Genomic DNA, 22,163 nt, shown 5'->3' on the forward strand with positions numbered 1-22,163 from the left:
CACTCGCCTTCCACAAGCCACACCATGGCTCCCCACTCCCGCCGTTGTGATCCAGCACGGCTTCGCGTTTGCAATACAAATTGAGGCCAACCTCCACGCCTGGATCCCGAACGAGGAGCACTGTACAGAATGCCCCCTTTCACCAACGCTTCCGTTAATACCTAACTCGAAGAGCTATTTTTCACAAAATTCATTTTGCGCTTTTTTTTGCAATGACTGCAAGTATACGCACTGGCAAGGAGAGGGGCTCTAAGGCTGCCCAATGTTTGACTGATAGGGGGAGGGGGCTGCAATGAACATTCGGCCCCTAAGAGCAGAACGCCGCACGCCTATGACCGCAAGGAAAACATCGGCCCCCCATTTTCCCTGCGTAGGGCAGCATACCAGTCCTAGACTGGTAACATCTCTGCTCTTTCTTTCCCCCCTGTTCCTTCTTTCCTTCACTCGGTTGTGCGCACCGCATGTCAGCAAAAAGAGGTTTGTAAGCTGAGATCAAACTCGACGCACCACTGTTTGCCCTCCATATAAGGCCACGTAGCAGACGAAGTGGTGGGCTAGCTGAAGGCTCAAAATAACTTGTGTTTAAAACCTGTGCGCCATTGCTGGTGCCACTTTATAGCGCCCTAAAGTAGTTGTGCAGTGCCATGCATGGTAGCTGCATGAAGCTTTCACACACAAACAACAATAAGCCACGCCCCGCCACGGTGGTCTGGTGGCTAAGGTACTCGGCTGCTGACCCGCAGGTCGCGGGTTCGATTCCCGGCTGCGGCGGTTGCATTTCCGATGGAGGCGGAAATGTTGTAGGCCCGTGTACGCAGATTTGGGTGCACGTTAAAGAACCCCAGGTGGTCAAAATTTCCGGAGCCCTCCACTACGGCGTCTCTCATAATCAAATAGTGGTTTTGGGACGTTAAACCCCACAAATCAATCAATCAACAATAAGCCACAACCACAGCACTTGCCGCGGTAGCGGCAGGTGTTGCGGCCGGGCGAACGTACGAGGTGGCAGCTGCGGGCGCTGCGGCGAGCGCGCGGCAGGCGAGGAAGAGAGTGACGTCAGCGCGCACTGCAAGGGAAGCGTGACGTCAACGCGTAGTTGCGGCGTCACTTACTTGGTACCACTCCAACACCTGTGGCGAGGAGAGCGCGTTATGGGGCGTTCGTACGGACGCGCGGAAGGACAGCCTTACACGGGCTAGTCAAAGAGCTGCTTCTCATCAAAGTAGTGTGAACGCACCTCTGCAAAAATACTCGCTACGCTCTGGAGTGTTACACATGATGGACAAAACCGATTACACGCACGTGCGTTTATGATCGACATTTCGAAGTTGTTTGCGTAAATGGTAAATGTGCTGCATCATTAGGTCATCCAAAAAGTTTATGCTATAGCCATGAGGACAAGCAAACATTTTCGGCCCTGAAATCACGAGAACAGCCCTCCCTGAAAGACGCCTCAAGGAAGCGGTCACAACTATTGTTTTTGATTGGTACCATAGGTGTTTTTCCACTCGGTGTTCTGTAATGGCTGATGTTCATGCAACGGATGATGTTGTAACGGGTCTCTGTCTATTAGATAATATTGAGATCAAGTCAGAAGGAACGTATCACCTTGTAGGTTACCAGCACAGAAACCCGTTTTTAGGCACGTGTACCTACTTGTACATCCGGGTTCATTAGAACGGCCTCATACCTTGCAAAATTTTATCCTGCCACATTTTTTCCGCGTTAATTGACCTCTATATGAAGTAAACCTGCCATACGATACCGAATTTATTTCAAATGTTATCTTTTCTGCTCGGGAGTAGGTGTGAAAGTCAATGGAGAACGCTCTTTAAAAAGTTCACGGCAGTGTGAGTCTTCCCTTACTCAAATCGATCAACCGATAGAACGTGTACGGAAGTCTTTTGGAGTGCTCGAAATTTAGTTCGTGGTGTTAAATTTCACAGGTTCCACTCAACAAACCTGCAGCTTTTATGAAATTCGTAACTACGTCTATCACGGTGAGCGTTTGTAGTGAGGGCAGAATATTGAATGAGTGCACAAAGTAAGGCCGTAGTATAACCGGCCACATAAGGTGAAAAAGTATACCTAAATTGACGAACAATACGTCGAGCGCGCCGAAGCCCACGTAAACACGAGAAATCTCCACTGACTGAATTAGGTGATCTTAATCATTATGGAGTCATCCACTAACACATGTCACCTTACGATATAGTACTTTTGTATGCAAAAACAAAACAAAACATTTGTCAGATCACACGAACAGAGGCCATCTATAATATGCGAAGCACAAATGAGGAACGTTGATATGTCACTTTAAAATCAGCACAATGTTACGAGGCAAACGTAAATTATGCCGTAGATCACTTTCATGTCATGATTATCATGTTTCAACTTGTCATTTACTTTCGTCGTCTATTCACGACAAAAGATACCAAATTTGGTATTTGTCGAGCTAGCGAAACGGACGCGAGCGCACTATGAGCGTAGCATGTAGTCATGTCTTACATGACACGCATGTCATAATTATGATGTTTGCACCAGTCATACACCATGTTCGTCACTCATTCACGTCACGTAACACCAAATTCGGTATATGTGAAGCTAGCGAAACGACCGCGAGCTCTCCATGAGCGTGGCGTGCAGTCATAACTTACATGACATGCATGTCATGATTTCCACGTTGGGGCCTGTCCTTTACGTTCTCCATGCAGTCATGTAATGACATACCAATTTTGGTACAGATCCCATTATCGAAACGACCAGGAGAGCTAAAATTCGTAGGTGGCTAGACAGACAGACAGACAGACAGACAGACAGACAGACAGACAGACAGACAGACAGACAGACAGACAGACAGACAGACAGACAGACAGATAGATAGATAGATAGATAGATAGATAGATAGATAGATAGATAGATAGATAGATAGATAGATAGATAGATAGATAGATAGATAGATAGATAGATAGATAGATAGATAGATAGATAGATAGATAGATAGATAGATGCGGTCAAAGTCGCCGAAGCTCGCTAAAAATGCTTCGCGTTTAAAATGTCAACTGGGAGTTAAACTCTGAGTTAAAACAGATTTTTATCCGTGCATACATGTCACCGTAGAACACATACAGTTTGACACCACAAACTAAACTTAGAGCAGTTCAAAAGACTTTCGTACACGTTGTATCGGTTAGTCGATTTGAGTTAGTGAAGACTCGCACTGCCGTGAACTTTTTGAAGAGCGTTCTCCATTGACACTCACCACTTCTCCCGACACGAAAAGATAACGCTTGAAATAAATTTGGTATCGTATGGCAGGTTTACTACACGTCAGTAAATTAACTCGGAAACAATGTCGTGGAAAAAATTTTTGCAAGGTATGAGGATAAATATGAATTGCAAATATCTTTCCAGTCCCTGGTAGATTCTGAGAGGGCAAGGAGCGTGTAGGCCAATATAAAGCTCGAACAGCGAAATCGTTTGGCTACACAAAAAATCCTTCGCGATCTAAGTCATGGATCCTTTACGGATGGCACTTGTCAGCGCTGTGTCCACAGGTAAGTGTCTTATGTGTAAAAATGTCAGACCTGCGCGGAACGCGCAGCACAGTCACAATGAGAGCAAGAGGACCGGCCTCACAACAGCCCCTTGTAAACTCCCTTGGGGCGCCCATCACACGTACAGTTGAAAGGTACCCTACGTCATCAATAATGACAACCGTGATAGAGTGGTAGAATTAGAGTTTTAAGGACTAGGGGAACATGCGCTATGTCACCATTCCTCATTCAACTGAGAAATTTCGTTCAATATATATATATATATATATATATATATATATATATATATATATATATATATATATATATATATATATATATATATATATATATATATATGTGTGTGTGTGTGTGTGTGTGTGTGTGTGTGTGTGTGTGTGTGTGTGTGTGTGTGTGTGTGTGTGTGTGTGTGTGTGTGTGTGTGTGTGTGTGTGTGTGTGTGTGTACATATATCTTGCGAAGCAACGGTGAAGGCGACCTTTACTAGGCCCAGAAGACACGACGAAGCGACCACACCCAAGGCACAGAACTCAGGCAAGCCAAGTCCTCACAGCAGATGAAGATGGCGACCACTTATGATGATGAACATGTGTAAAGATAGCAGATGTGCTTAATGAATGCCTACACTAACCCCCCCCCCCCCCCCCCCCCCGTGAAAGCAGTCATCCTGACCGCAGTTCTTGGCCGCAGTTTGAAGCGAAGAGGAACGCCGTATGAAAGGCTTCATGTGGTATACGTGGACTATTTATGCTGGCCGCCAGTGGTGGTCCGTTGGAAGAAGAGTGGGTGCCACGCTATAATTGACAGGAGACGTTTGCTCTAAGACAGTGTAGGGGCCAATAAAACGTAATTGAAACTTCTCGCACAGGCCGGTAGTGGGAATGGGTGTAAGAAGGAGGACTTTGTCGCCAGGGCTGAAGGACACGGCACAATGAGAGGCATCACATTCAAGCTTGCGATCCTATTGCTTGGTTTCAGTGTTGGCGCGAGCCAGCTGGCGGCAATGAAGTAGACGAGACACGTATTCTTCACTTGAAGATGAACATGGTTTAACAGGCGCAGAGAAGAACGAAACATCGAGGAAAGAAGAGGGGAAGCGACCGTGGACGAGGTAGAATGGTGAGTAACCGGTTGTGCGCAAAAGTGAGAAATGACAAAATGGTGTCCCAGTTTCTGTGGTCCGGTTCGATATATATCGCTATCATATCTGATAGTGTACGATGAAAGCGCTCAGTCAGGCCGTTCGTCTGAGGATGGTAACTGGAGCTTGTTTTGTGTGTAGTGCCGGATGCCTTGAGCACTTCTTCGACGAGTTGTGAAAGAAATACTCTTCCACGGTCGCTCAGAATTACAGAAGAAGCTCCGTGACGAAGGATTATTGCTCGAAGGATGAAGTCAGCCACTTCCGAAGCTGATTCAGAAGGCACGGGAGCTGTTTCGGCGTAGCTGGTCAGGTGGTCGACAGCTGTAACTATTCATCGATTGCCCGTGACAGTCATAGGAAGCGGACCATACAGGTCAACGCCAACTACCTCAAATGGTTGCAGGGGATACGGGAGTGGTTGTAATTGTCCACATCGAGTTGATGTCAGCAGCTTGCGAAGATGACAAAGGGCGCATGAGGCAACGTACTTCGCGACACAGGTGGAAGCCCGACCAGTAGTAGTGACATCTTATGCGGTCATACGTTTTCTGGAAGCCCATGTGTCCAGCAGACATGTCGTCATGATATGTCTTGAAGACTTGAGCCCGAAGAGAGCGAGGTAGAACGGGCACCCAGCGTTGACCATCAGGGTGGTAGATATGACGGTACATGACGTGGTTGTTGAGCTTGAACTGCGTCAGCTGTCGGCGAAGACGGACATTAGGGGGCCGGCAAGTCCCGTCAAGACGGTCTATGATGCAGCGACAGTAAGGGTCAGCACGTTGGGGAGATAAGAACAAACCACACTCGCTCGGAGAAGTTGGCTCCACAGTAGCTAAAGACGAAACATGTAGGGAAGAGATGGCCGAAAGCTCCTCGAGTGCGGCAGTGGCGGATTCGTTAAGTGGCCCCGAAGAGAGCGGGCAACGCGAAAGTGCGTCGGCGTCTTGATGTTTGTTTCCCGACTTGTATGTAATTGTGAAGTCGTATTCTTGTAAGCGAAGAATGCGGCGACCAAGGCGGCCGGACAAGTTCTTGATTGTCGAGAGCCAGCACAAGGCGTGATGGTTCGTAACCACAGTAAAGTGGCGGCCGTGAAGATAAGGTTGAAACTTTTGTATCGACCATACGACCGCTAGGCACTCCTGTTCGGTGACGGTATAATCCTTTCTGCAGGGGTCCGTGCACGGCTCGCGTATGCGAGGACCTTCTCACGTGAAGATTTGTCTCGCTGTAGGAGAATTCCACCAATGCCTTGACCACTAGTGTCTGTATGCAGGAGCGCGGTTGTGTCGAAATGGCAGAGGACTGGTTCGAATGTGAGTGCACACTTCAGTTACGCAAACACCGCTTCACATTCAGGAGACCACACAAAGGTGACGCCTGATCCGAACAACTTGTGCAATGGTGAAGCTATTGAGGCAAAGTGTCGAATGAATCGGCGAAAATAAGAAGCGAGGCCGAGGAAACTGCGCAAATCTTTGGCTTTTTCAGGACGCGGGAAGTGTTGGACAGCAGAAATCTTGTCTGGATCAGGACGAATACCGTCCTTGCTTACGATGTGGCTTAACACTTTCATGGTCTTGCTCGCAAAACGGCACTTTTTGGTGTTCAGCTGAAGGCCTGCGTTTGCAAGGCACGTGAGAACTTCGTCCAGTCGTTGCAAGTGCTGAGAGAAGGTTGACGAGAAAATAACGTTATCGTCTAAATAGCACAAGCAAGTTTTCCATTTCAAGCCTCGTAAGACTGTGTCGATCATCTGCTCGAATGTTGTTTGAGCATTGCGAAGGCCGATCGGCACGACATTGAATTCGTACAGCCCATCTAGTGTTGAAAACGCTGTCTTTTCTTTGTCATCCTCGTGCATGGGTATTTGCCAGTAACCCGAAAGCAGGTCTAGGCTTGAGAAGTACTTGGCACCTTGCAGTGAATCCAAGGAATCGTCTATGCGCGGCGTGGGGTAAACATCCTTGTGGGTAATCTTATTAAGTGCTCTATAGTCCACGAAAAATCGCACGGAGTCATCTTTTTTTTTTGCTATAACAACAGGGGATGACCAAGGACTCGTCGAGAGACGTATAATGTTCCGTAGCAGCATATAGGCTACATTTTGTTCAGTGACCTCACACTCGGATGAAGAGACGCGATATGGTCCACGGCGTACGATGGAAGTGCCATCGGTCTGGATTCGATGCCTAATAAAGGACGTCTGTCCCAGAGAGGAGGAATGGGCATCAAACAATCTCCTATGCTTTTGTAGCAAGGCAAACAACTCATCTGTCTGTGAAGAGGTCAGCTCTGGACTAATAGCTGCAGCAAGAACAGAAACGCTTGATGAACGTCCAATAGAAGGAAAGTCAGAACACGCTGGCATAAGCGGGGAAACAAAGACAAATCGGGATTCGGTAACGCAAGCCATTGTGGTGCCTTTAGGAATGAGAATTTTCTCAGACGTCTGGTGTGTAGCATAGAGAAATCCGGAGCCATTGTGGAACCGCGCTAGACCTGAAGCAAAGGCTATACCTCTTGCGAGACAGCGTTCGGCAAACACGGCACCAAAGTCGATCACATTAGAAGTGATGGTAACTATTCGCTGATGATCAGGTGGTAGCTCGGTATCTTCCGCAGCGAGCAAGCGAACGGGCTTGTCATCCGCATAAAGGGCATAGTCAGTTTCCATCATATGAACAACATTTTCTCGGCAGCAGATGGAAGCGTTCGCCGTAGACAGAAAATCCCAGTTTAATATAAGTTGGTGGGCACACGAATTCAGCACGGCAAATAGCACAAAATGGAGAAGACCAGCTATGAAAACAAAAGCGGTGCACATAGCGGCAGGTCTAATGGCATCCCCTTGAGCAGCGAGCAGTGTAGGTTCATCATAAGGGGTGGTGACTTTTCACAGACGTGAGCACAAGGAACGATCAATCATAGACAAACAAGCACCAGTGTCTATTAAAGCGTCCACGTACACACCTTCTATTAAAACAGATATCGTATTGTATGGACGCCCTGGAGGAATTTCTGTCTTTTCGTTCGATGCAGCTTTTCTTTCAAGAGCTGCAGAGGTTAGTTTTCCGGGCGTTGGTTGGTGAATTGCGAGACAGGTCGCAATGGAGACGTGGAGCGGCGGAGGGGTGATGGTGAGCGGTGTCTAGTAGAGCGTTACGAAGGGGTTGGCTCAGATGTCGCAGTTGGAGACGGTGAGCGACGTAGCGGCGGATCATAAGGATGACGTTGGAAAGCGGAGCCGCTTGTCTCATCATCCCGCCCGTAGGGGTCGAATCCACGACGCTCGTCCTGCTGACGCTTCCGACAGAAGCGTGCAATGTGGCCCCGGAAGCCACAGTAATGACAGATCGGACGAGATGGCCGCCATGGTGGGTGGAAAGGCTGGCTAGGCGCACTTGTAGTTAACGAAGCCAGTGGGACAGGCGTCGAGTGTGCGGGCATCGGTTGTACGACGGGTGGTGAACCAGCGAGGACTTGCCCGTACGTCGGCTGGAGTCGAGGTAGCGGAGAGTACACATACGCTGGCCCGGTCAAGGACGCCAACTCCTCTTTGATAACGTCGCGCAAAGAAGTGTTGGAGGGGGGTGGTGGACTTGGTGTCGTTGAGAGGCCGAAAGATTGCAGCTCTTTCCGTATAATCGCCCGGATCTTAGCACGCAATGAGACATCAGTCGTGGTGGTATTTTCAGCGCTGTCCGGCGGTAAGCCTTGGGACTCAAGTTCCTCTAGGCGTTGGCACGTGGCAACAACGTCAGTGACTGTGGTCGGGTTTTGTATGACCAAGTCATTGAACGCGTCCGTGCCGAACCCTTTCAATAGATGACGAATTCTCTCCGATTCAGACATGGATGTGCTGAAACGGTTGCAGAGAGCAAGCACATCCTCTATGTGTGTGATACACACCGCCTACAACATATATATATATATATATATATATATATATATATATATATATATATATATATATATATATATATTGCCTTTTTTGATGCTGTGGCTGATATAGAGAGATAATGTGATCAATGACGATAAAGAATTATGGCTGAGCTTTTTGAGTGGGTGGGCAGTTTTTCAAAGTTCAAGCCAAATCGCATTGTGTGAAACCTGGTGTTATTAAACTCTTCTAACGCACTATACTGCGTCAGTTAACGTGCTACTGTGCCTAACATGAAGCCTATATGGCAATAGGCATGACACACGGCGCACTGGGTATCTCGAGCCTAGAGTGCACAGAGTGGGTTTTCTTTTTTCCCCAAAGCAGTTTCAAGCACCAGTATAGCTCCGTAGTAGAATATTGTCGCGGTTCAACGTAAGCAGATCACCGAGACGTTGAGTCCTAGAACCGACGGCGTGTGTTTTTATGCAGGAGCCAAGAGCAAGAGACCTAAACAGAAGCACGTCGTCTTTTTCAGTGTCCCTTTTCACGAAAATGTTCGCACGCACATCGTCTTCGTTCTCTGTTTCGAGCGCGGCAATATTAACGCAACAGCATTAACGAGATCGTTTCACAGCAATTCCGGCGTCGGCGTCGTTGGTTTCCAGCGAGAAATCATCTTCTCCCTGACTCAATAAACAAGAATGATGCAAATAAAATAAATAATAAAAATTTCATGGTCCGAGTGAGGATCGAACTCAAGACGAATCTGCGTGATAAACAGTATTCGACCAGCAAGCCTAAATATTTGTTGAAACTGCTTTGTAAAAGCACATATGAATGTCACCTAGGGAAAGGTATCTTCCCCGGGCATCATATATTGCGTGGCAGAAGTTTAGATTCACGCCGGATGTCAAAATCTGTGAATTTAGCAAACATTGGGTGTTTTAGAGACTCACGCATTTTGTATACACAACCATAAACAAAGACAGCAGCTGTGTGAGTGCACGTGTAGTGGGCTCGTTGCTGACTCGCAAAAGAAATACTTACGGCATAGCGGACACTTAAAGGCATAGTGTTTCCTAATATACACTAGAGGGAACTCTGGGGCTAGTGTCTATGGGAGCTGCAACACACGGCGCTTCGGTGAGCATGGGAGTGATGGGTAGTACACACACTTGTCTAATCTTCGTACTTCCGGCCTGATTTTGGCTCCGGGTGTGTTCGTGTGGCTTGGTGCTGTTTTCTCACGAAACAAAAATTAGCAAATGTTCAGGTAATGTGCTTCACCACCTTGCTCTTTTAGACTCACCTTTCCAAATCGGGTCACGAAGCTCAAAAGGCTTGAATTTTTCTTTTTCAAAACAAAACCAAAGCACCGCAATAAACGAAGCCTCAAGTACGATTCACCACCCGCAAGTACGAAGACTAGGCAAATGTGTGTACTACCCATCATTCCCACGGTCGCTGAACGATCGCAGCGACAGAATCCTCTCTAGTTGATGTTAGGAAACTCTATGCTTAAAGGGACTGCCTGCCACTCGGAAATGTTTTTGTGATTGTGGCGCAAACGAGAAGAGCATTCATCACATAGACGGCAACGAGCATGCTTTCGAGCAAGCAACTTGTCTTCACCCGGTTACGCGTATATATTGTCACGCACCAAGAGCCGTGAAGACAAGACAGCAACAGCTGGGCAGAAAGACACGAACGTGTATCTTCAAACGAGGCGCTAACCACACTTCTTCGTTCTCTTTTCCCTTTTTGGCTCGACAGGGCTTGCCGGCTCACAACTCTGGGTGGCAATATAAACGAATCCCTCGTTGTTGGACAAGAACCTGCGCACGTTTTCCCGTCTGATCACCCAGAAGACAGACGTTCAGTGGCAGGTCTGCTTGAGACAGCTCCAGAGCCGTCTCCTTAGGAAAGCTCCCGAACGCCACAACCGTGTGCACGTGACAGAGCAGGTTAACCTTCCGGGCTACATTCATGACGCTCTGTCGTTGGGTCTCAAGTTCGCAGTGGAAACCAGGAGAAGACCCGAAGAACTGTTGACTTTCGTGAGGCAAGTGTCAAAGTGTGCAACAGAAGAAGCAGTTCCACGTCTCATTTCTGAGGGTGTTGACGTGGTTTCCCGCTCTAAGGTAGCACGTTCAAAACTCTCGGTTAAGCGCGTCGCTGACGGACAATTCTCTATGTGTGCTACCAGCTGATAAGAAAGGTGGCTTCTGTGTGCTTCCTACGGGGGTGTTTCGTGAAAAAGCCAGCAGTGCCGTTGCCAAAGTCTTCAAGCGGTGCGATGGCATGTCACTAAACAAAGTAAAGTCCTCAGCTATTTAGCTATGCAAGAACCTCAACTTTGGTAAATCAGAGAAGTCATCACGAAATAGCAAACTGAACCACCTATAGGTTAAATTCAGTGCAAAAGCCCATAAAGTTGACATTCCTCTAAGGATTATTGTGTCAGAATACGACTCCTGGCAGAAGCCGGCAGCACTGTTGTTACAAGTCAAGCTTAAGTGTTTATCCATTAAAGACCTCTTCCTGATAAGGAACTCGAATGAAATAATCACTTTTTTTAGAAACTAAGGCTGATAAAGGTTGCCAAGCATTTTCCATTGACAATAAAGATTTTTTTTAATCGATTCCTTATAAAGACCTGCTCGAAGTAGTCGAACAGTCCATTGATGAATATGGTGCCATAAGGTTCCTGAATGACGCCCTGATATATAGTTGATATTTTTCAGAGCTTTTACAATTTTATGTCGTGTCAACTTTTATTAAATGGGACAACGCTTTTTATCTACAGAAAACGGGGGTATGCATAGGATCGTGCACTGCACCCATACTGAGCGATCTTTTTCTCGTCCGTCTTGATGTTTTGCTGTCTGATAAGCTCGCTCAGACGAAGGTGCGACAGGTTTTTCGGTATGTGGACGATTCTTGTTCTTTATTGAGTTTACTTCACTTGAGATTGAGTTGCAGGCTGCAGAAATTCTGCCAATAATTCAGGAGTGTCTTGTACAACTTGAAGTGTCGTACAATACACCGCAAGGAGGCACAATCCACTTTTTGACCATCGTCTCGGTTCTTCGTTTGAGCACACTGGCTGGTGCTATGAACCGCGGTCGGAAAAGCCTCTATTGCAGTACGATTCGGCGCACTCAAAACTGATACAACGAGGGATGGCCAGGTTATGTTTTAGAAATGCCCTGATGAAGTCATGCCACTACACTATGGCCACTACTTTTGCAAGGCAAAGCAAGCAGTTATCCTTGGCATCCTACCCAGTGTTGGTGCAGGTGTCGGTAGCTGAGGGCCTGTTGCATGGGCCACCTACGAAGGGACGGCCTCAGACTAATGGTGAGCCCGATGCTGAGAAAACCAGTGTGATTAGGTACGTGCATCTGATTTCACACCATTCGAAAAAATAGTCCTGAGAGGAAATGTCCGCGTGGTGTTCTCTGCAGACGAACTAAGCCGTCTATGTAAGCTTACCAACCCCAAGAAGGAGGTGCAACCCACCTCTTGAAAGAAGCATGTAACTAAGTTTGTTGAATGCACCCTAGCTTCTGTGTACATCTTCGTGCTGTCGTGGGGCGCGGTTTACATTGGGCAGACTGGTAGGCGTGTTAATGACCGCTTGCGCGAGCACTCTTGCAATGTAGCAAACAAGATTTATTCTGGTGGTTTCCTGGATATGCATTGTAAGGCGTGTGGAGGCACTCCATTCTTTGACCAGTGTGTCATCTTGGGCCACAGTCGTAACCAGTTGACACGGGAAATTATTTAGGCAAACGCTATCGCAAAATGTGCGAAGCTGTGTGTGAGTGCGCCGTCTGTGGCTTTATCTCAAAAAGAGCTCAATTTTCCGGAGCGCGAGCTGTGAAGCATTGATATAGAATTGTTAATTTGAAATCAGATCACAACTAGGTTTCCTTGATAGTGTGCTGTGCCACACGTGTACGGTTTTGTCATGTGTGTGGCGTCACATGGAATGAGCTATATAATGTGTTGTATAAGGGTACGCAATGACCAAAAGTTGGAAGTAAGCGCTCACACTGTCGTCTGTCTTTCCCCTTTTTGACTGCATAGTATCTTTCCTTTACGCTGAAACTGAGCTGCGCTAAAGCAATATCAATTTATCATACACCAACTCACCCAGTAAGCAGTGCTTGTACATATAATCGCTTTGGTTTGAGAAAAGAAAGGAACTGCGGGTGACAGATGAAATATGAGGATGCCGGGAATTATCAATTTTCTCTCGGTCCGCAATATGTAATGTTTGTCTAGCTGCTAGAATTATGTACCTTTTGCAAGCACTTATCTACACACGTAGAAGCCTACAGAAAATTCACAGGGCGTTTGCTAGATTCATTAGGAGCTCTACGTGGGAGTGCACATCAAGAACAAATTTGTTGAGCGATTCAAGAAAGGAAGTATTTCTTTGTGTCATCTGTTTCTGAACCAAGTAGTATCTCATTTCACGCTGTTAACAGACCAGAGAGATGCCTTTTTATGTTGTTTGTTTCAAACAATGTTACTTGATCACATGCCTGACTTCTCTGTATGATCACAGAAAGGGAACGATGATCCTTGCCGCCGTTCTTCCGCGAAGTGGTGTTGCCGTATTGATTCCTAGGTTCAAGGTATTCTATGAATTACTTATCCAACGTGAAAAGAAAGCGCCTTCCGACGGATCTAGTTGACAGTTAATTCCCTGTACCCCTTTATAGATCAATGTTTGAAAAAGCGTTTGGCCAATATTGCCACATTGAATATGCAGCACGAAGAGAACAACGAAGAACACGCGCAGCGAGTGAAGAAGACGAGGTTCTCTTCTGATCAGTTTACCAGTATTCTAATATAATTAAAGTGAGTTCCCTGGATTCGACTCCTGCTGTTTCTGCATTGTGACACTGGTGGAGGCGCTGGGTACATGTTCGGGACGCCTGACAACAGCCCCGCATCTGGTCAAGAAAGAATTCCGCGCATCGACACCCCCGTTCACCGCAGCAGCCGGCGCCTGTTAGGCCTCAGCCCGGAGTTTGGTCCATTGCCGGAAAGCGTGACTGTGCCAGAAAGCATGACCGTGCCTGGAAGCACTGGCCCCAACATGTCCAGCCCAAGCACGACACAGGTGACTGTTTTGAACCCTCGACTTCCGGTTGACTTCCACGGAAACGCATATGAGGATGCACATGACTGGCTCGAGGAATTCGAGCACACAGCGAATGTTAACGGTTGGAACACCACACAGAAATTGGGCTACGTTTATTTTCCGCTTCAAGACGGAGCCCGAACGTGGTTCACGAATCGCGTGTGGTCGTCTTGGGACGAGTTCCGGCAGAAGTTTCTCGACACGTTCGCGAGCACTGAAAGACGAGAAATTGCACAGCGTCTCCTCGAGTCACGGATTCAGAAACCAAATGAATCCGTTACGATGTTTGTTGAGGACATGGCGCGGCTATTTAGTCGAGCAGATCCTAATATGCCCGAAGCTAAAAAGGTTAGCCACCTCATGCGGGGCGTTAAGGAGCAGCTGTTCGCTGGCCTCGTACGAAACCCGCCTGCAAGTGTGGATGAATTCTCCAAGGAGGCGACATCTATCGAACGCGCACTGCATCTACGTTATCACCAGTATGACCGCCCAACCCACAGTGCACCGATCAGCGTGGCAGCCTCTACCACAGCAACAACACCCGACGAAGGTTCTTTGCGCCAACTGATACGAGAAATCGTACAAGAAGAGGTCAAGAAACTCGTCGCCAAACCGAATGACTGCGCGATCGCCTCAGTAACGGAAGTTGTACGCCAGGAGATCAGGCAAGCGCTCTCACTTCCTGAGCCGAACACGAGCACTCCCAGGGCAAGCTATGCAGACGTAGTCCGCCGACAGCCAGCGAACGTACCGACACCATATCAGTACCACCAGCAACATCCGCCGACAGCGCCTTGGTACTACAGAGAAACTTCGATGCCGAGGCGGCCACCACTTCGCAAAACTGACATCTGGCGTACCCCTGATCATAGGCCCCTGTGCTTTCACTGTGGGGAAGCAGGCCACATCGTTCGGTATTGCCCGTATCGCGCCGCAGGGTATCAAGGGTTTCCTTCTACGGTTCCTCGGCGCCATTTCAACGGAACATCTGACGTCGACAATATGTTCTAAAACGAGTTGAAAACATGTCGATACCGCTCAACGTAAAGACCATCTTTTTCAAACTACACACAGGAACCTTGCCTCTGAAAACATGTCGCAAAGCAGAGGGATTTATGTAGTAGGAGGAAATGTGTGCTGCCAGTGTAATCAGTCAGAAACTATTGAACATGTCTTTATTGATTGTAAGAATGTCATATTGTTCTAGGGCATATATTGCAGAAGACTTTAAAGATAGACCAATTTCTTCATCCGCACGGCATACGCTCTCTGCCCTTTGGAAATTTTGCTCAGCATTTGGATGTTATCTTTTACTTGGTCTACATTATGTGTGGTGCAGCTTGCTGGCTTAAAGACGCTGTGATGAAAGAGTACCATCTGTTCATGAGTGTTTCGTAGCACTTGTAGTCCGAGTGCGTGATATGTATAACACGAATGACTATGATGAAGATGTCATATATTTTATGTATAAACGTGTATAAAACGAGTATGATGTATGATTGCTCGACTATTATAATCTGAAGTCAAGAACGCAATAAAGCAAAAAAATGTGACCATGGCGCACTGAACAGCTTGCTCGGCATCTGTTGCCGCGGACCCACAGGTCACTGGTTCGACTCCCGATGACGGACCATTTTTTCCCTCTTCTCATCGTGCGTATTTTTTGACGTCACTTCCGTGACGGCAATACGTCATTGAAGTCCTGGTGAGCCGCGGCTTAAACACTTTCGTGTTAAAAAAATTACACAATCTCTCGCTAAAAGGAACCATGCGTGGATAGGAAGCAGCGGGGAGATGGTTCACTTGAACGGGAGATAATGTACTTTATTAGAAGCTTGTGCAGGCGCTAAAGTGCCTGGAATGCTCTAGGCACTATACAGGCGCTAACGCTGACAATGGCGGTCGCGTTGACGCTGACGCCCATTGCGGAGTTGCGCAGGAAGGAGTAAGGAGCACGCTTCATCACTTTATGCCGCGAAACTAAACCGCGGCGCCACAGCGGAGTATGCAGCTGTCGCACCACCTGCCGTGCGCGCCGCTCCATAGAGTCGAGAATTCCTAGAGGAGTTACAGGGGGGAGTGTAGGAGAGGAGAGAGAGGGGACATGTACTATGTTGGCGTGGGCGTCAGGAGAATAGAGAGCGTAGAAGAGGAGTGGACGCGCGTGCACAGGGGGAGGGGGGTGGACACCGCAGGACTGAGGGAAGGGAGACACAGCCCCTGACACAAGATGCGTCGCATATAAAAATCAATTGCTCATGGAGGTGAAACGGGTGTGGGTTGCATTTGTTCTGGCAACTCGCGGAAACCTGGAGATATGTCTTTCGCGTAACTCTTGGGTTCAGCGCAATCCCATTTGAGAACCTGTGCGTCGGCCCTGATTTACCTTTGAATTCGGTGCCATCCATAACGTGAGGGAATAAATACAAGTAATAAAGTTAAATAAAACCGGTTACTGTGCATTCAGCTGTTTTGTCACGCAGTTTGCAAAACTTGTGAAGCGAGAAAATACTTTATTAGGACGATTTCTGCAGCGTAATTGCATGAAAACTTTTTCTTTAGCGGTAAAGGCAAAGCACTACTGATGCAGTGAAATTTGTTTTTTAGGATCCTAATAGATACCTTTTCTCGGTTGATTGAAGACATGAAGATTTTCCCAGCTTTCAATAATTTAACAGCACCATCAAGTTGCAGAAAAGCTGCGCTACAGAACCTTTCTATTTGTAATCTTGTTACTTCCGTTAACGACAAAAAAAATCGCAATATTTTGTTGTTTTCTACCGTTCCAGTCATTATCGCCACAAGACCACTTACCACAACATACCAGTGTGGACCTTTTTGTCCTCCAGAGGTAAGTGTTGGGGCTCCCAAAAGCCTTTCAGAGCGTCCTGGTTGTTTAATGACGCTGGTGTATCATGTCACGTGTAGAGATCGTGCGGTAAAACCTCGGCATGTACATCTTCCGGCGTGAAGGAAACACAACCTCACATTGACAGTAAACTGGTCAATGTGAGGCAGAAAGAGAAAATGGCAGAAAGAGAATTTGTGGCCTGGAACGCGCTTGTTCTTCATCGTCATCGGCATCATCGTCCACGGCACGCCGCAATTGCGTGCGGCGGTGGCGGCACGATCTCTATAGGGACTTCGGCGGCGGTGCGGCTGGCGTGAGTGAAACACTGCAGGCCAGTGGCGCAGCGCACACGTGTAGTTGCAACATAAAGTAAAGACCTGTAATTACTTTTTTTTTCTTTTTCAGAATGTCACAATGAAATCCTGCGTCACGCTATGTTCTGAAGAAGAAATAGAAGAAGGAGAAAACGGAAAGACCGATCCTTTCCGTATTACGGTTCTCGCTGAGGCTAATCAGGGAAGATTCAGAGACGGGACACCGTGCTTGGTATCCTTTCATTGCCATACCGCTTTATTTTCTTCTAAGCATTTTATTGCGTTCAGATACCTAACACCTTTTGAAGTAGCACGCAAGAAAAATACCTTGCCAGATTTGGTATTTTTGTAAGCTTCTTTTTTTATTTAACGAGCTGAAGGGGGACGGATACTCGCACTTGTCGTGGCAGAGAATCTGAGAATTCAGCATAGACAAGTTTATTGACCTTAGTTTTGCCATGTGTACAGCCTGCTTCTCAAGTGTAAAATACAATAACTAGTGAGAAGACCTAAGGTGGCGCGTATGATTGAAATGAATATACTGTTCACGAATTCACTCGAACAACTCGAAGAAAGAAATGAAAACGCACGGTTTTCAGTAATATATTTTCCGTGCCGAGAATGAATGTTTTTCTATGCGGTGCGTCACTACCATTTGAGTAAACGAAGGCTGTTGTAAGCGATTTAGGACGCACCTCGTTTTCATATACATTTTGGGCAAGACACTCCGGACTGCATTTTTTCCGGTCCTATTTACCGCTGATAATTTTTTTTTACATTTTACATTCTGTTCTCCTGATATACTTGAATTCGATGCGTTGAATAATGGCGAATACCATCGCCTATTGTCAGAAAATATGCCTAGATGTCATTATGTCTCTTACTCCAAAGAGTCAAAGAATGTTAAGGGGGGAAACTACAGAACCATTTTCATTACACTAGGACGGCTCGATGGAACGTTCATTCAAGATAATCTGTTCGAATGCCATTGGGCTTCTAGACATCAGACAGGCATTGAAGTTCTGGGAAGCCTGGGAAACGGTAAACTAGAGATAAAATTCAAAAGGCAAACGTCTCGCAGCGGAGGTAAAATGTGATGATACGGGTGCCAATAGGACAGCGATTAAAATTATGACACAACGACGTTCAAGCTTCAACTAAAAAATGATAGACGCTTGACGTGGTTCCACTCTACAAAACAAAAAATGAACACGTCAAAAAGTGACCAAAGAGATTTTCAGACATCCAGCCTAGTGAAAACGTACCAATTTGTCGAGTGTTTGCAAATTTCGCCAGTGAGTGTTTTGGAAGAATTTGCTACCGAGAAGCTCAAACGTTGCGTTGCACTGAAGCGAAACACTCACGACAACTAGGGATACGAAACGGCACCGGTAAGAACATACAAACGACAGCCATAGCGCATAGTAATAAATAATATCCGTTCATGTAAATGGAGCAATTTCTCGATAACACGTGCTTAGATATCGGGAAAGGTTCGTTCATCCCACTTCGAAAGTGAAGGAATAATTGTACAGAATCACTTGTTGTCGTAATAGTATTGCTACGATGAAAGATGTTTATCGGAAGATGAGCTGATGGAAAGGGGCTGAATGGCTGCCACCCGGCACCGATCCACTCTTGTCTTGTCTTGTCGCCTATATCTTGGCTCATACCCACATGAGGGATTGGCCACACTCTACCTTTAATAGAAATTTTACACAATGCTTGGTAAAAAAGAGAGAAATTAGATAAGAACAATAATTTATTTATTTATTTATTTATTTATTTATTTATTTATTTATTTATTCAATCTATACTGCGGACACTAAGTGGTCCGGAGTATGTCCGCATAATAAATGTTTCTTTAAAATTGTGAAAAGTGCAGAAGACTTGGATGAACCAATCTAGGCAAGACAAGCGCTCTTCGTCCCCCTCTTCGTCCTCCCTGTCGCGTTAGCGTAGCAATATAAAGTAAATTGCCATAGAGGCTAGTATATGCCTGATCAACTGGTCACGCAAAAATGTACAAGTGTAAATGAGTTTTCAACAATGTATAGTGAAGGAAAAAACTCACAATTTCGCCACAAGGGTGAAGCAATGAATGCGTTAGCAATAACTTGAAACGTAACGCTGAGAACGGCTAGCAGATCGAAACGTGCAGCGCACTGCTCACGCACAAATGACGCATAAAAACAACAAACACATGACGAGAGCTAACAACGTTTTCATGTAGACGCTTAATGCGCTGTTAAAACAAAAATGACGCACGAAACGTAATCACAGGTAGAGATATGAGTGCCAACTAACAAGTGTCCCACTTGTTACTTCACTGTGTTTGAAAAACGTGCTCTTTCCGCAAACGGGGCCTGCAGAGAGAGCGAAGTTGACTTTTGTGGTCCAGGCAACTAACGCAATCCTTCCGGTGAAAGGCCAAGGCACACGATTCTCCCCACTGAAGGATAAGCGCGCGTGCGCAAGCAGCTAACCACCACCCCCATCCGCGGGGCAAAGTACGCGTGGCAGATAAGCGCGCATTGTAGCATCGCGATGATCTGGGTGCCGAGTGCGGGCGGCTTTTAAAAACGATAGTCTTTCTTGGAGACCTTCGACGCAAAAAATTTTAGTCTGTCTGTCTGTCTGTCTGTCTGTCTGTCTGTCTGTCTGTCTGTCTGTCCGTCTGTCTGTCTGTCGGTCCGTCTGCCTGTCTGCCACTCCTAACGGCATCATGTACTTGAAACGGCCAACTCCCATTCGCAGCGCCCACCAATGTTGCTCAAGCTTCAGTGTGATGCTTGTGCAATTTTCAAATAAAAAGCAATTATTGCGCATGTCTGGGGCGCCATAACAACACGTATATATTCTGCATGAGAGCCTTTTACTAGAAAAGGCATACATAAGCAATTTTGAGGACCGTAGCGCTTATCACGGTGCGCTGACCATGGAAGGCTTGCACGAAAAAGGCGTTTCCAATGCTTTTTTAAGACGAGACGGTGGTGACACCTACCTTTCGCCTTGTGTTCTACACCTTATCACCTCTGAGACGGGCGCGCACACCCGTTTTAGAGTCACGCACTTCATTTTCTAAGAAAACTGCCAGATGGCGCTCATGTCTCACGTGTGACGTGGCTTGATGCACTCATTCGCCTCCGCTGCACGCTTGAGGCACTCTAACGCAGCGCCTCCAGAATACCATGCACCGATTTTCTTTGGCAGAACATCAAATGAACGTTTTGTTCACTCTCCCTACACGCAAGACGATTGTCATTTGATGACATTTGCAGTGTAACATGTAGATATGGGGCCAATTTTTTCTTGAGTTTTCAAATATATACGTATACTTATACGGTGCATGACGGCGGCGGACACGGCAGAGCCCAGCCGAGACGGCTATCGCAATATTAACCAAATTATACGGAATGTTTTACGAACAAGTACTGCTGTATGTCACAGCTGTATGTCACAGTGCACTTCTTTTGAGCTCGCTGCTTCCAATCTTAATTCGTAGCCATCATCGCGTCAACACTTTCTATAATTTCTCTTCGGCCACGGGAAGAATTGAAAGTTACAAAATTAAACAAGTGTGCTGAAAACGCGAATGTCAAGTGTACCGAAGCCAAAAATTGCAAGATGGAATGCAGTTTCTAGGGAAACTTACAGCACCGTAAATATTTTCGCATGAAATTTTCCACACGCTAAACTTTAAAGAGAAGTGCTAGCGTGTAATTATGGCGGACTGCTCTTCGCTTAACTGTGATTTTCATCTTTTTTTTTTCAGATTGAAGACGACGAGGTTCTTGGGCGTGTTGGGAAGGTTGGTGAACAAGTGGGCATGTGTTGTGGCGGAAATTGTCTGGAGATAAAGGATGGTCGAAATCCCTGCAAGAGCATGATGCGCAAATGCCAATTTGAAGAAGAAGTACGGCTAAACATAACGATACTACGAAAGCAGTGGGAAAGTAGAAGAAGGAGGTCAAAAAGAAAATAATTTTCATCCAAATTCACCAAAACCAATGAAAATAAATATACATGCACGCACTGATATTCATATACATTGAGAAAATGATCGAATAATTTCATATACACATTGTGCGCGTAGATGGACGTGCGTTTGAAATGCGCTGGGGTCGACAAGACATATTTCTCGATCCAACCTCACTGGGCTGCCGCCCATGTGGGAGAAATCGAGAAAAATGAGGCACATCGCAAAGGTGACCCGGTCAAAAAGATGCAATGCACATATGCCAGACATTCATTACGTGAAATGTCAGCCAGGTTATGTATTATAGATCGAAAACCACATGGATGGTTACGCCAAAGCACAAGTAAGTTATTCTTTGACTAGTCATCGCTCGCCACTACTTTCCACTCCATGCCCTGTCAAACGTACGGTGCCCGCCGCATGTATGCACATGCTCGGGCGCCATGTGCATACACTCTTGCGCACAGTGCTGCCCTCTCCGTCGTACGCGTCACTATGCTCTTCGCAAGCGTTTGTGCACGTAGATGTATGCCGTGAATTTTGTGTTTCGCGTGTGTGTGAAACATGGGGTGGTGTTGTGTTCAAACGTTTAGAAGAAATTACGACGGAAGTCCAAAAGTTCAGTTGCTTTCTTTCGCGAGTGACCCGATGCGAAGAGGCGAACGGCAAACTGTGGTGCGGCGTGGCGACGGGGCCACCGCACAGTTGAAAAAAAAAAACTTCAAGGTAAACGAAATCAAATACATTTAAGAATAAACGCAGTACTAAAAGAAATGAAAAGGATAATTGTCATACATGTAGCAGAAAGTAACAAACGGGTGAGCGGCATAGAGCTGCGATACAACCGTATAGGTGTTGATAAAGTTTAAAGTTTAAGGTGTTCATATGCATGCACTGAAATGCCTGTTGTGAGTAGACTGTGACGTACAATTCACAATAGTAGAGAGAGAGGTGGAAGTAAGTGATCACTTGATAATTGACAGCATGATCAGGCCATGCTTAAAGCTTCCAGCGCTATTCATGGTGCATGCACTTCTTGCAACAAAGATAGTTTTAGAGCACCCAACAAGCAAGACGCACGAACATCAGTTTCATGCAGAAGTAAATCAACGTTCCGCCTTGCAAAGCACAATGCTGTACCTGCTCAGCGACTGTAAAGAACTGGGCACTTGTATGAATGGCCACCACTATGATGTAAAGTTTTGAAAAATCCCGAGGCCAGTCGACAACTCTCTTCTTGAAGATTATGTTGCTTGCAGAAATGACAGCAT

General features: G+C 46.5%; 1 protein-coding gene across 2 annotated transcripts; it reads left to right on the forward strand.

The window, feature by feature from the left end:
• Positions 1–3,400: 3,400 nt before the first annotated feature.
• On the forward strand, positions 3,401–20,960 carry LOC142761682 (uncharacterized). 2 transcript variants are annotated; one of them, XM_075869011.1, is made up of 4 exons: positions 3,401–3,557; positions 16,538–16,599; positions 17,005–17,145; positions 20,689–20,960. In XM_075869011.1, exons 1-4 carry the CDS (start codon positions 3,515–3,517, stop codon positions 20,896–20,898), a joined length of 456 nt encoding a protein of 151 aa, XP_075725126.1. In that variant the 5' UTR covers positions 3,401–3,514; the 3' UTR covers positions 20,899–20,960. The 2 variants fall into 2 exon arrangements, with proteins under 2 accessions (XP_075725126.1, XP_075725125.1); XM_075869010.1 differs by lacking the exon at positions 3,401–3,557 and adding an exon at positions 11,359–11,515.
• The last annotated feature ends 1,203 nt before the right edge of the window (positions 20,961–22,163 follow it).

This window comes from Rhipicephalus microplus, chromosome 7, assembly GCF_043290135.1.
Source record: "Rhipicephalus microplus isolate Deutch F79 chromosome 7, USDA_Rmic, whole genome shotgun sequence".
Classification (NCBI taxonomy): domain Eukaryota; kingdom Metazoa; phylum Arthropoda; class Arachnida; order Ixodida; family Ixodidae; genus Rhipicephalus; species Rhipicephalus microplus.

Bases quoted from the DNA above. Each gene is read 5' to 3' on its own strand.
- LOC142761682 (XM_075869010.1), top strand. From the start codon at position 11,464: ATGTTTTGCTGTCTGATAAGCTCGCTCAGACGAAGGTGCGACAGGTTT. The intron at 16,600-17,004 runs GTAAGTGTTGGG...TTTCTTTTTCAG, and splicing joins GACCTTTTTGTCCTCCAGAG to AATGTCACAATGAAATCCTG. The intron at 17,146-20,688 runs GTATCCTTTCAT...TTTTTTTTTCAG, and splicing joins GAGACGGGACACCGTGCTTG to ATTGAAGACGACGAGGTTCT.